General features: G+C 51.8%; 1 protein-coding gene across 3 annotated transcripts; it reads left to right on the top strand.

The window, feature by feature from the left end:
- Positions 1 to 6: 6 nt before the first annotated feature.
- Positions 7 to 16,946, top strand: Grk6 (G protein-coupled receptor kinase 6). Of its 3 annotated transcripts, XM_004632273.2 has the most exons (17): positions 7 to 167; positions 3,778 to 3,873; positions 4,835 to 4,947; positions 5,072 to 5,149; positions 5,501 to 5,601; positions 5,882 to 5,974; positions 6,080 to 6,143; positions 6,264 to 6,404; positions 6,687 to 6,877; positions 7,851 to 7,888; positions 7,976 to 8,065; positions 9,140 to 9,348; positions 9,449 to 9,586; positions 13,724 to 13,861; positions 13,944 to 14,078; positions 14,248 to 14,249; positions 14,728 to 16,943. In XM_004632273.2, the coding sequence occupies exons 1-17, from the start codon at positions 116 to 118 to the stop codon at positions 14,816 to 14,818; spliced, it is 1,770 nt and encodes a 589-aa protein (XP_004632330.1). In that variant the 5' UTR covers positions 7 to 115; the 3' UTR covers positions 14,819 to 16,943. The 3 variants fall into 3 exon arrangements, with proteins under 3 accessions (XP_004632330.1, XP_004632332.1, XP_004632331.1); XM_004632275.2 differs by having other exon boundaries at positions 14,248 to 16,946; XM_004632274.3 differs by lacking the exon at positions 14,248 to 14,249 and having other exon boundaries at positions 14,728 to 15,604.
- The last annotated feature ends 402 nt before the right edge of the window (positions 16,947 to 17,348 follow it).

Below are 17,348 nucleotides of genomic sequence, written 5' to 3'. Positions count from 1 at the left end.
GCCGCGCCGTGCCGCGCCGCGCCGCGCCGTGCCGTGCAGTGCCGATCGCCATCCGGCCCCGGCTCTCGCGCTCTCCCAGGCGGCGCGGTCCGGTAAGCCGGAGCCGCTGCAGCCCATGGAGCTCGAGAACATCGTAGCGAACACAGTGCTACTCAAGGCCCGGGAAGGTGAGGCTACCCGGCGGGTGGCCGGGCCCGGGTACTGGGAGTGCGGGCCAGGGCCTTTGAGCTCAACCTAGAGCCCCAGCCGTCAGATCCCCTAGGGCCGCAGGTTCCGTCACCTGAACCCCAAGCAGACACGAGCCCTTCCGGCTCATGGTCCTCCTCCGCACCTGCCCCCCGGGAGCTGGGCCCCAGGAAGGGGCGAGGGTCAGGCCGCCGCCCTCTTGGCGGGTGGGGAAGGGGTGTGTGTGAAGGGAAAAAGGGAGGAGGAGGGAAGGGTAGTTCTTGATCCCCAGGAGAGCCTCTCCCAGACCTCCAAGTGAAAGGCAATGATGCCCCACGTGCCCAGGCCCAGACCCCTAATGACAGAGTTGGTGTTTGGTGAAGGTCAGAGAATGAATGACTGAAGCCCATGCGTAGAGCGCTGGAGTTGGAAAAACTCATGGTCGCACCATATGCTACCAGCAGAATGCCACTTGCTAGGAACCTGAGGACACTAAAAGACAGGGTTAATGGGTCACGATTTAACTCTCAGGAAGTCTATGATCTGCTGGGGTAATCGCACAGAGAAAATTATTGGGAGCCCTGCGTTATGGATTGTTAGGACCTCTGTAAGTGCAACGGCCTGGCCAAGGGAGCCAGTCTGGTGGGCCGTGTGTGTGTGTGTGTGTGTGTGTGTGTGTGTGTGTGTGTGAGAGAGAGAGAGAGAGAGAGAGAGAGAGAATGAATGTGTAGCTCTTCATAGCTCTCATTGCACATTTATCTGGCACCTGTGCTGGGGAGACCCAGAACTAAAACTGATTCTCCCTGCCCTGTGGTTAGTCCACCTCTCACCTGCCATAGCTAAGTCAATAACATAATCAGTATGCAGCTACACCGTGCCCCACCCTATCCAGGACAGTGAGGAACCATCAGTGAATAAGACTTTTTCTCAGATCTCTAGAATTTGGAGAGATCACATTTTTTTTCTTTTTGCTGCTTCACCCTTCTGCCTCATTTTACAGGTGGAAAACTAAAGCTCAGATCAGAAAGAAACCCCAGATCATACAGCAAGACTAACTGACCCAGGTGTATGACCTGGAATGTCTAATACAGTCCATTAGAAGCAGAAAAGGAGTCCCTAGCAGGGCACAGCACTTGGTGTCCCCTGCCCCCCAGTTTGTGTCACCCTGGGGAGGTGCTGCCTGGAAATGAGTTTGGCAGGCTGAGTCCTTAGTGCCCGGGGAGCCTGTCTTATCTCCTGTCCCTTATCAAGTCCTGGGGCTGGGCCTTCCTCTCAGCCTCTGGGGGCATCTGATGATTCTGTTCTGCCTCGTCATCCAGCCAGCCAGGGAGGAGGGGTGGAGAGTCTGGCCAGGCTTCCCTTCCTAAGGCTTTAGCTACTTCAGCCCTCGGTCTTGCTGAGGGCACTGCCTTGCCTAGCTAGATGGTGTGAGCATCTTTGGATAAGCTTTGTCAGGCCCTGGGCAAGGTATAGATGAGATGGCCAGCCCAGGGCCTGTGCCCTGTCTGTCTCACTTGCTGGCCTTCAGTATCCCTGTTTGAGGAGTGGTTAGGGAGTGAAATGTAAAGATCTAAGGAAATCCAATGTAAAGATCTAAGGAAATCCTTGTTATCGCTGATTCCTGAACTTGGATCAATAGACTGGCTGTGTTGGAATCATTTCATGAGCTGGCTGACAGCTTTGGGCCAGGATCTTTGTCAAATTCCCAAATAGGCTAAGGTCTTAAGTAGTTTGGAAACCCTTAGTGAGTGTATACTGTTGATACTTAGTAAATGCCAGGCATGAGAGGTGGGAAAGAAACTTGAGTTGTGGGAGCTGGGTTTGAATTCTATTGCTGTTACCTCCAGGCTCTGTGATCATAGGCATACTGTTCCTTCACTCCAACCCTTTCTTAGTTTTGTCATGAGACTGGGCCCAGTCTGGTTGCTGTGAGGGTGAAATGGGACCACACTGGGGCTGGGAGCCCTTATTTGAGTCTCATGCCTTTCCCACTCCCAGAGCACAGAGAAAGGGAACAAGGGTAGGGTGGAGGGAGTCCTGCAGATTCTGCCACAGTTCCAGGACAGGATATTTGCATGTGATTCTTTGCTGCTGCCTTGATGTGGCTGGGAGGAGGGGGAGGAGGAAGTAACTGGTGGGGGAAGGCAGGCACATGGAGGGTTGGGCTCTGGGTAGCTAGGGACCTGTGGGGGTAAAGGAGGAGTTCCCCTTCTGGGGAGGCCTTGCTGGGGGATAGGGGGTGGAGACCTGTTGCTCATTCACAGTGAAGCAATGACTGTGGGGTACATGGGGTGTAGGCTGCAGAAAGGCTACCTGCAATGCTTCCGCCTCTAGGCCCCTTCTGTCCTTGAGGGACACAGTTCTACCCCCTCCCTAAAAGGTGACTCCATCTACACCACCTACCTCTGCCCAGGTCAGATGGATCCAGGACAGGGAAACTGAGGCCAGGAAAGGGAAAGTGGTTGCCCCTGTGTTGTTAGAGCTGGCGCCCACATCCTGTGCTTCAGCCCTGCTGGGTGCAGACTCGCCTGTTCACCCTCGCGGCACCTCTGGAGGTGCCCTGGGCCCTGAAGTACACATAGAGAAAGAGTTTAGAGAGCAAGAGATGGGCTCAGTGTGAATTGGAGATTCAAACCACGGTCTGGGAGGCTCCAAAGCAGCCTCACTCTGCTGGACCATAGGCCACATCTATCTGGCTCTCTGACATGTTTATTTTGCAGCAGTGGCTTTTGTTTTGTTTTTACAATCAAATAGGAACCAGTATTTCAAATGACAGTCTGGGTTTCCAGCTGCTTTTGGAAAATCAGGAGAGCCAATTGGTCACTGAGCCACTACTTTTTAGCAGCAGCCAAGAAGTCCACAGGAGTTGTGTCGTAGCTGCTCCTGCTGGAGGGGTCCTTTCCTGGTCCAGTTCACTGTACTCTGTACCACTCCCTGTTGGCTTGTATGTGCTCTACATTTACTGTACCTTTCAAGCTCTGTAGGCATTCCAGCTGCTACTGTGTGGTCTCAGCAGTCACAGTTAGGAGGTCAGCTAGGTAAAACAAGGCAACCATCAAGGGCAGTGAATCCCTGTGTGCGGCGTAGGAAACAAGGGACCCTGACTGCCAGCCCTCCCACCACCACTTTGCTCATGTGTAGGAGAGGCAAAGAGAAATAGCTGTGATGCAGAGCTTGATGGGAGAGGCCCGGGAGCCTCCCCAGTGGTCCAGGCTGTTCTCTGCCTGTGGCATCTCAAGCCTACCCGAGATGACCTGAAATGTCTCCTTTGTAGGCCTTGATTTATGCAGTTCCCGCAACTGTTATGCCCTTTTTGGTTTTTTCAACCAAGTAACTCCAACTGAAGGGGAAGCAACTGAGGCCAAGTGTGTTGCCAAAATGGACTCACTGCCCCCCTTGGCCTTCTCAGCCCTACTAGGAGCGTCCAGAAGGACCATATGTGTCCTGGAACCAAGCAAGAGCATCTAGAGCATGCGGAAGAAGGCCCAAGGTGCCTCTCAGGACAGGCTGGGCCTTGACTGGGCCCTGAAAGCCACTGAACCACACTGCAGGTCAAGGGAAAGCACAGTGGCAGCAGGACCTGAGAGACCCAGTGCCTGATTGCTTCTGCAGGTGGAGGTGGAAATCGCAAAGGCAAGAGCAAGAAATGGCGGCAGATGCTTCAGTTCCCCCACATCAGCCAGTGTGAAGAACTACGGCTCAGCCTCGGTAAGGCCTGGCTGGAGACTGGGAACTACTGAAGCAGAGGGGACCCTTGGTTCAAGGGAAGCCTCCCCTGAGACCTTGTCCTGGGACACAGGGGCAAGGTTGGGGAATCTGATGGCCAAAGAGGTTGAGGCTGCACCAACCCAGTTTCAGTTCCTGGCCTTGGGATGGGTGGAGGGCAGAAAGTGAACAGGGGCTGACTGGAGTCAGTTGAAGTGGATATGGGGAGGGAAACAGAGACAGATTGGGGGCCACTGAGAAAGGAGAGGTAGGGAGAGCTATACCAGCAGGAGCAAGGCCTCTGGCTAGAAGGACAGTATTGAGAGCCCCCAGCCTGCCCAACCTAGGGGGTGTCCAGAAAAGCCAAGGCAATATGACAGGATTATTTCTGGGAAAGGACAGAGTGACCGAGGCCCCCAGTTCCTGTTTATCTTCGTGGAATCCTGAGGTCTGAATAGCACCTGAGGTTGCCTGGGCCCACTTTGAAGCCCAGTATGTGGACAGAGTACACCATGGCTGCTTCTACTGCCTGGGAAGGAGGCCCAGCTAAGAGCACGCCGGAAGCCACAACTTCCTCTCGCACTTTCGCCAGGCAGGCAACAGGTGTGGGCCTGGCCCCTGGCTGGGCAGGAACCTCACAGACCACACCCAGCCCTAGTACTGACACACACAAGTTGTGTGAATCAGATGACAGGGGAGGTGGGTGTCTGGGCTTTGGAGCTCAGGCTACTGACTGTGTGCATTAATCTAATCAATTAGCCTGTCTGGACCTCATAGTCTCAAGTCTACAATGTTGTGAGTGGCGCAGTACTTACCTCAGAGTTGTGAGAGCCTTAAAGGAGATAATGGCTGCCACACTGAGGGCTGGAAGCTGTTGGGACCCAGGGCTTGGTGGCATAGGCAGAAGTGCCCTGCCAATGGGCTCCAGGACTGTGACCCCAACAGTTTCTACCTTGGCCTGCAGAGCGTGACTACCACAGTCTGTGTGAGCGGCAGCCTATTGGGCGCCTTCTGTTCCGGGAGTTCTGTACCACAAGGCCTGAGCTGACACGCTGCATTGCCTTCCTGGACGGGGTGGTGAGTGCAGCCTGCCCCAGCCCACCACCAAGGGCAGGCAGGTGGAGGTCCCCACACTGTGCCCTGTTTCCCCATATCCACTGCTCTGTGCAGACACCAGGCTTCTCTCCCTCTTACCGTGCAGGCCGAGTATGAGGTGACCCCTGATGAGAAGCGGAAGGCATGTGGGCGGCGGCTAATGCAGAGTTTTCTGAGCCACACGGTGAGTGAGCAGTGATGGAGAGATGACAGCAGCAGGCTGGACTCAGGGCTCAGTGTCAACAGGGAGAGGAGTGACCACAGCCTGGGCATTGAGTGCCTTGGAGCTGCTCCAGGCAACACCGCAGGCATGGAGCCCAGGGGGTGAGCTGAGCTCCGGCCAGGCGGCCTGCCAACAGCTCTGCCTCTTGCTGTCTTGGGAGGGAGAAAAGGAAGGGAGTCCGGCAACTGGGCAGCCAGCGCAGCACCCGCCAGCAGCCACACTGGGACCAGCAGAGATACTCGGCACCTCTGCCAGGGAGTGGGCAGCTGGCAAATAAGCCCCTGCACTGACCTGTATGTGGCCTGTCTCCAGGGTCCTGATCTCATCCCTGAGGTCCCCCTGCAGCTGGTGACTAACTGTGCCCAGAGGCTGGAGCATGGGCCATGCAAAGACCTCTTCCAGGAGTTGACCCGGTAAGCCTCCCTGCTTACAAGCCTGGAATTAAGCTTAGAGGAGGGGGCTTCTCTGGGTCCAGAAGGCTGAGAACAGCTCAGCTTCTTACCCTGGCCTTTACCCACTGTTTAACTTTGGCAGTTGGCCTCCTATCTCTGTGGCATCCTCACCTTTAGTGGCTTATCTAGAGGATTGGCTAAGGACGATGCTTTGTAGGCTGAACTGCACATCATGGGAGGCCCTGACCAGCAAGCCAAGAATCTGGGTGTCGGGCTGATCTGTGGGCTGGTCCTTCAACAGGCTGACCCATGAGTACTTGAGCATGGCCCCTTTTGCTGACTACCTCGACAGCATCTACTTCAACCGTTTCCTGCAGTGGAAGTGGCTGGAAAGGTAAGCTCCTCCCAGACTGAGCTAGTTTAGGTCAGGTTTTGAAGGCTCTTCCTGATCCCTGAGCCCTTCTCAGACAACATCTCCTGTCTTGATTCTTGCTCACAGGCAGCCAGTGACGAAAAACACCTTTAGGCAGTACCGAGTCCTTGGCAAAGGTGGCTTTGGGGAGGTGAGTGATCAGGCCAGCGCTCTAGGAGAGTGCACAAGGCTGGCTAGGGTGGACCTGCACCTGTCCTCATCCCCAAGAGCCTGGTTGGCCTCCATTTGCTCCTGTCTATCCCTGCCACAGGTATGTGCCTGCCAGGTGCGGGCAACAGGCAAGATGTATGCCTGCAAGAAGCTGGAGAAGAAACGAATCAAGAAGCGGAAAGGGGAGGCCATGGCTCTTAATGAGAAGCAGATCCTGGAGAAAGTGAACAGTAGGTTTGTAGTAAGTACAGAAAGGAGACTTCTCCCTTCCTCTTGGTCCTACTGGTTCATCCTGCTCTCCAGGCAAAAGTCTGTCCCAATCAACAAAGGGACTTCCCTCTACCCTACCCCGCTCCACTAGGCCTCCCCCTTCTCGGCCTAGGCATTGCCCAGGAGTAGGGGCCTGGGAAGCATGCAGAGCCCCAAGGAATGGTATCCCAAGGATATCTTGGGCAGTTGGTGTTAGCCCTGTCCCCAGGTGGCCCCAGGTTCCTGCCTGAGGGCTCTGATCCCCTGGCCACAGGTGAGCTTAGCCTATGCCTATGAGACCAAGGATGCACTGTGCTTAGTGCTGACGCTGATGAATGGAGGTGACCTCAAGTTCCACATCTACCACATGGGCCAGGCTGGCTTTCCTGAAGCACGTGCTGTCTTCTATGCTGCTGAGATCTGCTGTGGGCTGGAGGACCTGCATCGAGAGCGCATCGTGTACAGGTGGGGTGGAGCTAGCAGCTCTCCCAGGGTTTGGCCAATTTCCAGGGGCTATAGCTGGTATGGATGGAGGCAGCCAACCCTGTTAATCAGGTCAACAGCAAAAGGCTATTAGTGTGACTTTGATGTGACTTTGATTCCCCCCCCCCAAAAAAAAAAAAAAAAAAAAAAAACACCAGGCATGCTGGTACATATCTATAAAATTCCAGCACTCAAGAGGCTGAGACAGAAAGATCATATTGAGTTCCAGACCAGCCTGGACTGGGGAGATGACTCAGTAGAATAAGCACTTGCCTGGCAAGCACAAGGGCCTGAGTTCAATCCCCAGTTCCACCAAAAAAAAAAAAAAAAAAAAAAAAAAAAAAAAAAAAGACAAAACAAAGATGTGACTTGGCCACAGCAATAACTGGCTTGGGACTCAACACTCCTCCATAATGGGCTGACTTCAGTGGCTTGGACCTAGGCTGTGGGGTCTAGCTGACCTTTCTTTGTGAATCCTGATATTGTTACCTTTTGTGTGACCTTGGGTCAGTCAGCTCCTTGCAAAGACAACACTATTTCCTTTTCTGCTAAGCAGAGACTATGCTTCGTACCTTGCAAGTTGGCTCAGTAGTGAAGAGCTTTGGTTATGGTGGTGACTGGTTATGATTTCTCTTTAGCCCCATGACAGCCCCATGAGGAGATAGATGAATAGCCCTGTAACAGTGGGATGGTAGAATCAGCAACCGAACAGGAGGGAGCTCCTCAACACTGGTGATGTCTAAGAAATCCTCCCCTGAGTGAGAATCACCTTTCACTCACCTAGGAAGAACCTGGGAATCCTGGCACTGTAAATCTTTTTTATCTGCCATCTTGAGTCAGGGCTGTTGTCCAGGGAGATCAGAGTCATCTGTTCTTGGCATTGACCTAGAGGGGCCAGCCCTGTCTGGCTCTTGGCAAGATGAATAGCAGCTGACCCTGCCCTTCTCTCCCCCAGGGACCTGAAGCCAGAGAACATCCTTCTGGATGACCACGGTGGGTAGGGAGGGACAAGGGTAGGATTGGGTAAATTGGGGAGGCCTGGCCCCTGATAGGCCCACCTGCTTCTCCATTCTCATTCAGGCCATATCCGCATCTCTGACCTGGGACTGGCTGTGCATGTGCCTGAGGGCCAGACCATCAAAGGTCGTGTGGGCACTGTGGGTTACATGGGTAAGTCTCCCTCTGTCCTAGGCCGCCAGCCTTGAAGGTCTCTTCATTGTCCTGGGCCTTGACCACCATCCTCTGTATGGAGATTATTTGTCCCTGAGAGAGTAGAAAGAGCCCATGCTGATATTCCTCTTTTGTGGGTTAGGAGACCAAGATCCCAGCCAGATACCTACCATTATAAATCTACATCTTTCATTTACTAAATGTTTATTGGACACATACAGTTAGCTGGGCCAGCAAGGGTTACCAGGACAGGGAGAAGAAAATCAGACTTATTTCCATGACTGTAGCCCTGCCTGTGCTGAATTGCCCACATTTGGAGTAAGTGTGCACATTTATGGTACAAGGCAATGGGCCTATGCCCCCCTCTATGTAGGTCGGGGGTGAGGAACCACATCACAAAGTAGACAGAGTCCTGGCCCTATAAATTCTACCACTTGTCTGTTGTGGTACCCTGGTGCTAGAGATTCCTTCTCTCCCAGTCTCTCTTTCTCTACTGTGAAAGGATCATCAGAGCTGCCTCCCAGGGTTGCTTGGAGATGAAAAGAGATAGCTGAGGGAAAACTCCTCAGGTGCCTGCCCTGGCAGGTAGGAGGTATCAGCAAGTGGGAGTTTCGGCCCACTCTTGTCTCTCATGAAATCCAGAAGTTGCAAACTAGTAACCACAAGAGCCCAATTTGGCCTACATTAGTATTGAAGTAAAATTGTGGAACACTTTGAATTGGTTGCCAACACTTAATAAGCCAGAAAGCTTTATGTAAAAAAATAAGGATTTGAGCACTATGATATATAGCTCAGTGGTAGAGTGTTTGCTTAGAATGTACAAAGCCCTGGGTTTCATCCCCAACACTACACCAAAAAAGAAAGAAATCAGAAGAGCTGGGACCCTAGGTGTGGCACCCTGCAGGCTTTGTCAGCTCCCTTTGTTGAAATGTATGTTCTGTACTTGATGAGATCCCCACCTAGTTGATAATGGTGCCTCCCTGACCAGTGGGTGTTTTAGTGGGTGCCCTGAATTCATATGTACCAGGCATTCCTGCAGCCCACCTACCAGTCTTGGTTCTGTGCCCTGCCCAGCTCCAGAGGTGGTGAAGAATGAACGATACACATTCAGCCCTGACTGGTGGGCATTAGGCTGCCTTCTATATGAAATGATCGCAGGCCAGTCACCCTTCCAGCAGAGGAAGAAGAAGATCAAGCGAGAGGAGGTAGAGCGGTTGGTGAAGGAGGTTCCTGAAGAATACTCTGAGCGCTTTTCCCCGCAGGCCTGCTCACTCTGTTCCCAGGTATCACAGCAAGTGGGAGGCCTGACTGACTGGGGCTGGAGCTGGGGCGTCACCGGCCTGCCTGCACAGGGGCACCCTGACCACCCATGCCCTGCTATAGCTCCTCTGCAAGGACCCTGTGGAGCGCCTGGGGTGTCGTGGGGCCGGCGCCCAAGAGGTGAAGGAGCACCCTCTTTTCAAAAAGCTGAACTTCAAGCGACTGGGAGCAGGCATGCTAGAACCACCCTTTAAGCCTGATGTGAGTGCAGCCCGATTCTGCAGAGGGGAGGGCCAAGCTGGGATGGGGGCTGGGGACCCTTGAGTAGGGGGAGGACACCTTTAGTCTGTAAGAAAGTCTAATCAAAGCCCAACCTCATCATTACTCTCACAAAAATGAAAAGCCAGATCAGGTAGATCTGGCTTTTGGCATACCTGACGGGGGAGGTGTGGAGGTGGAGTAGCCTTAAGAGTACTGAAGGAATTCCCTGTCTTCCCTACACACACTGTGGATTATGTGGTCATCACTGTCAGGCAGCTTTCCTAGGGACTGGCAGTAATGGCCCCAGCAGATCAAGCCCACAACCTACCAGTAGACATCCCTGTAGACAGCAGCTATTGCCCAAGAATTTTGGAGGAAATCCCAAAGGAGAAAACCATCTTAAGGCTGATGGCTCATTATTTCTGTTCGCTTAGAGGACCCTCACTGACCACAACTGGATCACATGTCCAGCTTGTCTACTGGCAGTGAGAACAATCCATTTCCCAAAGGAAAACCAAAGTGGTCATGCCAACAGGGGGGATGTCTTTTGGGCTGCCTGCCCCTCTTCAGTCAGGACACTTGCCCTTATAGACTCGCACTGACTTACTGAGCATCTCCTGGGTCAGGACCTATGAGCACCAACAGTCTCTAATCATCATATTACAAATTACAGAAACCAAATTCCAACTTAGTCAAGCCCAATGTGAAGTGTATTTTGGTGGGGTTTTTTTGTTTTTTTTTGTTTTTTTTGGCGGTACCAGGGATTGAAATCAGGACCCTGTGCTTGTCTGGCTTATTCTACTTCCCTGTGAAGTGTATTGGTTTGTTTCATAAGAAAGTCACAGAGTAGAGCCGACATCAGGGTTTCAGGTTGTGTTGCCAAGATTCTCCATCTCATGGCTCTGCTCTAGTCTATTGCTATATCCCTTCTCCTGAATTCAGGCTTCTCTGTGTAATGTTACGGGGAAGGTTCTGATTGGCCAGGATCAGGCCATGTGCTTGCCTCCCTCCCATGTATATGAGGACTAGGTCCTGTGATTGTTTAACAGGCTCACTGGAAAGGCTAGAAGGTGATGGATAGGCCAGATTGGTGACTATCGATCATGTGTTTTTTATTCATTTGACAAATATCTGCTTATGTGCCAGATTTTGGAGATAATGAGGTCCACAGGTCTGTCTTTGTTCTAGTGGGAAGACATGCCAAAAATAAACCACTAAGTTAGAAAGTTTCAGGTAATGCTAAGTCCAACAAAGAAAAATAAAGCAGGCTAAAAAGACATGGGGCCAGGGAGATGGCTCAGTAAAATAAGCACTTCTCTGGCAAGCACAAAGGCCTGAGTTCAAGCCCTGGTTCCGGAAAAAAAAAAAAAAGAAAGAGCATGATGGGGAAGGGTTTGATAGGAATTTTAGGGTGGTCTTTGGGGAGTTGATTAAGCGGACACTAAAAATAAGTGAAAGAGAGCCAAACCAAAAGTTGGAGGTGGGGTGGGGTAAGCATTCCAGGCAAATGGAGCAGCCAGTCACTGGGTCCTGGACCAGAGAGTAGCCAGTGAGATGGAGGGACAAGGCGGAGAACAGTGTGGCTCAAATGGGTATATGCAGGGAAGAAGGACCATCATACATAAGTGTGACAGGGCAGCCCTGAGGGTTTTAAATAAGAAAGTGAGGTGTGGGTAGTTGGTCATAGACAGCATGTGTGGAAGTGAGGCCAGCTAAGGAGGCTCTGGCTCTCATGACTGTCTCATGTGGTAGGCCTCAAATGCAGTTGTCATAGGCAACTCAAACCAAGATGTCCAGACCTCCATTAGCCTGCTGGAGGCTGGTACTGCTGCTCAGGTTCACTCGGGTGCTTCCTGTGCACATGCTGCCCTGGGACCTTCAGTTCAAAGGTAGAAACAAAAGTCAGCACTGGGCCGGGGAGATGGCTCAGTGGAATAAGCGCTTCCCTGAGAAGTGCAAGGGCCTGAGTTCAATCCCCAGTTCCACCAAAAAAAAAAAGTCAGCACCTTAAAAAAAAAAGTCAGCGTCTTAGAGTTTTAACTTTTCAGAAGCAGTAGATGAAAAGTAAGTTCTGCTATATTTTTTAACAGCTTCTTTGAGATTTAATTCACATACCATGTAACTCCACTGTGTAAAGTGTGTAACTCAGTGACTTTTAGTATGGTGTATTTGTACAACTATGATCACAATACATTTTAGAATGTTTTACCCCCCCCAAAAAAAATTCCACCAATCTCTCCCCATTAGTAGTCATCCCTAGTCTCTCTTCCTGCTGTTATCATTAATATATTCTAAATTTTTGCCTACTTTGAATGTTTCACATATATGGATGAAATCATACAATATATGGTCTTCCATGACTGGCTTCTTAGCATTTTGTTTTTGTTTTTATGTATTTAGGGCAGGGTCTACAGGGTCTCACTACACAGATCGGACTTGTAGTGATCCTCCTGTTTTCAGCATTCCAAGTGCTGGGATTACAGATGCGCTCTACCTTGCCCTGTCTTAGTTGCCAGTCTCAGCATGCCTCAGGGGTGGGGCCAGCATGGCACTCCGGGGATTGAACCCTGGCCACTGTGTTCTGCCTAAGCAGGCACTTTTGTCCACTGAACTATCTGGCTGGCCCGGTTTTGGTTTTTTGAGACAGGGTTTCACTATGTAGTTGAGGCTGGTATTAAACTCATTGTATAGCCCAGGCTGGCCTCAAACTCGTGGTGATCCTCCTGCCTCATCCTCCTGAGTGCTGGGATTACAGGCATGCACCACTGTGCCTGGTAGTGTGTTTTTCCATGTTTTGTGTTGTACTTTGTTCCCTACTGAGGTTGAATAATATCTCATTTTGTAAGTAACACAACATTTTATTCATGAATTGATAGACATTAGGATGAGTTCTATTTTTTTTTACTTAGAATGTTGCTATAAGCATTCTTTATTTTCTGATACAGAGTTTTGCTGTATTGCTCAGAGTGGTCTCAACCTTGTGGACTCAAATAATCTTGCCTTAGCTTCCCAAATAACTAGGATGCCAGGCACTTGCCACCATGCCTGACTGTTCTGTAACTACAGATTTCTTGTGTGAACAGATGTGATTTTTCTTGGTGTTACACCTAGGAACGGAACTACTAGGTCATACACTAGCTGTTTTTACCCTTTTAGGAGAACTGCCACGCTTTTTCCAAAGCAGATGCACCATTTTTCATGAAGGGGCAGGGAGTGTGCGCGCATACACACACATACACATGGGGATTGAACCCAGGTCCTACTGAGCACATGCTGTACTACAGAGCTACAGTACACCTGCAGCCCCATAATGATATTTTAATTGATAACCTTAATAGTAGGGTTGAGAAAACACTGTTAAGATGGAAAAGAAGGTGGTCTTCTGAGGCTGAGGTGGCCTCCCAACAAGTGACTGGGAAGGTAGGGGGCTGGTTATGAAAGGGGACAGAGCAAGCCACTGGACATCTTAGGGCAGGGGCCTGTCTGCTGTAGGCCCTGCATGGGGACTGGCAGAGTTTCAGTCTGCACTCCCTTCACCAGCCACACACCTAGGCAGCCTTGTGTGGGGCTGCGGGCAGCATCAGGTCTGTACCCAGCATCACTCAGTCACTGACCAATGAAGGATAATATATTATCTTCAGGAGATACGTGCTTGGCAGCTTAAGCGTCTGCCTGGCAAGCACAAGGACCCGGGTTCGATCCCTGGTGCCACATGTTATGCCAGCCCTGCACTCAGCTGGCCACTGAAACCGGGCGTGGTGGTGCACATCTATAATTTCAGCACTGGGGAGGCTGAGACAGGAGGCTCACTACAAGTCTGAGCTGCATAGCAAGAACTTGTACCAAATGAATAAATAAATAAATAAACACACACACAGTTAAAAAATTAGTCTCTGTATGCAGGAGAGGACTTGAGGAACAAGTTAGCCTCAGACAGAAGAGACAGTAGTGCTTGAGAAGTACATTAATTACCTGGTTGCTGACTGCAGACCAGATTCTGTAGGTGTCAGGGCAGAAGCAGGCCAAGGGTCAGAGTGAGGCTCCAAGCTGAGCTGCCTTCCTGTCTCTATGTGTGCATACACATGTGTATGTGCCCACAATTGTGCTTCCCTGTCTGATGACATTCTTTCCCCTTAGCCCCAGGCTATTTATTGCAAGGATGTTCTGGACATTGAACAGTTCTCCACTGTTAAGGGTGTGGAGCTAGAACCAACCGATCAGGACTTCTATGAGAAGTTTGCCACAGGCAGCGTGCCCATCCCCTGGCAGAATGAGGTGAGACCTGGCCCACTGATGAGAGGGGCTCCAGGGGGACAGCTTTAGGGATAGGCTTTCACAACTGCTTGTTTCTTGGTAGATGGTGGAGACCGAGTGCTTCCAGGAGTTGAATGTCTTTGGGCTGGATGGCTCAGTTCCTCCAGACCTGGACTGGAAGGGCCAGCCACCCGCACCACCTAAGAAGGGACTGCTACAGAGATTGTTTAGCCGCCAGGTAAGCTCTGGCAGTATACTGCCTGGGCTCCCAGCCTGATGGGTGGGAGGCATAGCTGGTACCTGCCAGTGCTGGGAATGGGCATGCTTCAGCCCTGCCAGCAATACCCAGGGTCTCTGACCTCATTCTCCTCCCGTGGCTGGGCTCATGGCCTCTTTTCTCTTTCCAGAGGTGAGCAGTGTGGGCTCCCCATGGGTTAGCCTCGCCGCCCAGCCTCGGGGAGCCCCAGGCAGCCCTTCAATGGCAGAGGCAAGATGTGGGAGAAAGAAGTCTGGTGCCCGCTCCCCCTGTACCTCTCCCCACTGCTGCAGTTTCCTGCAACCTGGCCCCTTCAAGCTGTCAGCCTTACTCAGCTGTCTGTCTCCCTGTGCCCAGCCCCTATACGGCCTAAACAGAGGCCTTTCCCTGGCAGATTCTGGGATCTCCTTAGTCCCCCTTATTTAAATCAGTTGCCATAAGCATTTGCTCTCATGTCCACTCAAGTGTGGCCTGAGCTGCTGCACTAGTCCCCTCAGGGGAGCCCTCTTCCCAGAGTGTGACCCTGGGTGGCACCTTTCCTGTCCTGGCAGGGCCAGCCTTATGCAGCATCACTGGAGGTTAACAGCCCTTGCTCTGCCTCTCTCCCTCCATGTCTTCCCTGTCCCTCCAGGATTGCTGTGGGAACTGCAGCGACAGTGAGGAAGAGCTCCCCACCCGCCTCTAGTCCCCAGCCCGAGGCCCCCACCATCGGTTGGCGGTAGCAGCTGCTCCAAGTGCTGTTTACAGTTTTGCACAGTGGTCTTCCCCATTGTCCACTAAAGTCGTGGCCTGGGGAACACAGCCGGAGCTGTCCCCAGTGTCCTCTCAGCCCTTGGCCTGACTGAGTTTGGCAAAGCCTGGGCCGTCCCTGGGACAAAGGTGCGTCCCTTCAGCTCCTCTGTGGGGCTCGGGGCTTTCTGTATTTATGTATTTGTATGAATGTATATAGCAACCAGAGCTTTCTTAATTCCTGCCCCATACCTGGCGCTCTGCCTCAGTCTCTAGGGCAGCCAGCACCGGCTGGGAGAGCTAAGAGATAGCAGAGGAGCCACTGCCAAAGTCAAGGCTTCTCAGGCCCCACTCAGAAGTGGCAAGGCCAGATCCCTGAGCCCCCAGCATTGTGCTGGCCCCCACCAACCTCCGAGTGAGGCTCATACCTGCCCTTGGTGTCCTGGGCTCAGGCTGCACTGACTAGGGCCCAATACTGTGTCCCTTTATGGCAGTTATCAGCGTTGAATCAGGGTTCTCTATCCTGTAGGCCTGTGCCAAAGTGTGACCAGAGATTGGACTGACTGTTGAGACCTATTAGTTCACTGCCCCAGCTGATCCACATGGGTCTCCCTCTGCCTTCCAGCTCCCAGGTCACCTTGTCTCTTATGCTGGGCCCTTGAAGACACCTCTTTCAAAAATGCTCCAGCCCAGGCCATAGGAGAGGTAGGGATGTCCCTGGCCAGCTTTGGCCAACATTCCAGAATCCCCTCATAAACATACACACATGTGCCCAGCAATAATCTGCCCCTCCCTGTGTGTGCCCATGGGGAATGTGTGGGTGTGTATCTGTGTATGTGTGAAGGGGGTAGGGTAAGGCTGTGCCTATGTCCCGGGCCCCAGTCCTGGTCTTCCCCAGAATGTAATTGATAGCCATCCTGGTCCCGGTGTTAGGGTAGAAAGGGATTACAGGACCCTGGCTTTTCTGTATTTAAAGCTAATTTTTATTACTCAATTTTGTCCAATGTAAGCTGCCACATGTCTCTGCGTGAATACAGTCTGAGCACAAACCTGGCCAGCTGCCCTTGCCTGCCTCTTTCTTGCCTCTGGTGTTCCAGGGGGGTCTTCCTGCTTCCCTGGCCCAGCTGGAAATAAGATAGGATTGGCAGAGGGGGTGAGGGGCTCCCTTTCCAAGGCCCAGGAGCCTTTAGGACTTACTGTAAGGCAGTCTTTGTAGGCAGCCAGGCCTTCATGGTCTTGGAGTTCACTGAGTGGATTCCACTGTTTCTTAAATAGTACAGGGCATAAGGAAGAGTCTTGGGTGCTGGAGTGTGGGCCTGTTTCTGACTGTCTAGAGGCAGGCCTAGCTGGATAGTCTTTAAGCTATTCAAGGCCAAGGTGACCTGGCTGCCAAATATGAACTTGGGAGTGGCCTGGGGAGCCAGGGTAGGAGCTGCTATTACAAACACCTGCCCCACATCTTTCTCTACAGGCTACCTGCTATGTGCCTGTCCCTGGACTGGTGCATGTGCAACCCTCTCTTTTGTCCTTGAAGCATTACATATAGATGGGCAAAGACCTAGAGAGTGGTGATACTGGGAAGAAGGTATGGCAGGGTTGGGAAGGGACCAGCCACCTGCACATCAAGACAGGTTTTCCAGAAGTAGTGGGTAACTGAGACTTAAAGGAGAGTTGCCAGGGAGACAGCTTGGAGAACCATATTTGCGATTATTTGGGGATAAGAACCTAGACTTTACAAACTTGTCACTGTTCAGTAGCCTTCCAGTGTTCCCAGCTCTTCCCAAGAATACCCTGTTACCATAATAAAAGTTTGTTCTTTGCCCCTGGGCCAGGCATATCTACAAAAACTACATGAGACTCTGCTGTTGCCAGTTACGGGTTCAGGTCCAAGCATGGCAGTTTTTTTAACTAACTTGGCTCAGGTCTTTCCCTTGTCTAGGAAGATGAAGGTGATACCTATTTTCTTGCGAGGCAGCTGTGTAAGTCCACTGAAGCAACCAGTGAACCTCTAGAGCCTCTGGGTTACTAACAGGTCTCTCAGCTGCTAGGGTAGTAGGTGCTGGGTGGTGCTAAGCTTGGCAGCTGTTTTAACAGCAGCTGGAAGGTACCCAGCACCCAACTTTGTAGAAGGAACCTCTTGGTGTGTGGAATCCTTGCTCCTTTCATCAGTTTGAAGGAAATGGCAAGGGGTATATGTATGCTGTGGTGGGGGATTCACTCAAGTTCTTCCACTGGGTGAGTGGTCAATATAAGATTGAATAAAACAGGCCAGCCAAAGATGAACAAGTCAGATCTTCTCCATGAGGTTGGGGTTTGAAGTATATTTGTTCCTCTGCTCCAGATTCTGGGGTTGGAGTTGGGATCAGATAGGTATTAGCTTGCAGAAGCCAAAACCCATTCGTGGGCAGATGTGCCAGGTAGACATGCAGGCATTGAGACCCCTCTCCCATGTTCCTCGTGTGGGAGGCATCCGGGGAACCTTGCTAGGGCTACCTTACATCTTTGGCAGAGGCAACTCCCTGA

Source organism: Octodon degus, unplaced genomic scaffold (genome assembly GCF_000260255.1).
Source record: "Octodon degus isolate 3935 unplaced genomic scaffold, OctDeg1.0 scaffold00048, whole genome shotgun sequence".
NCBI classification, from domain to species: domain Eukaryota; kingdom Metazoa; phylum Chordata; class Mammalia; order Rodentia; family Octodontidae; genus Octodon; species Octodon degus.
The sequence above is the reverse complement of the archived record's forward strand: the minus strand, read 5'-3'. Positions and strand labels throughout refer to the sequence as shown.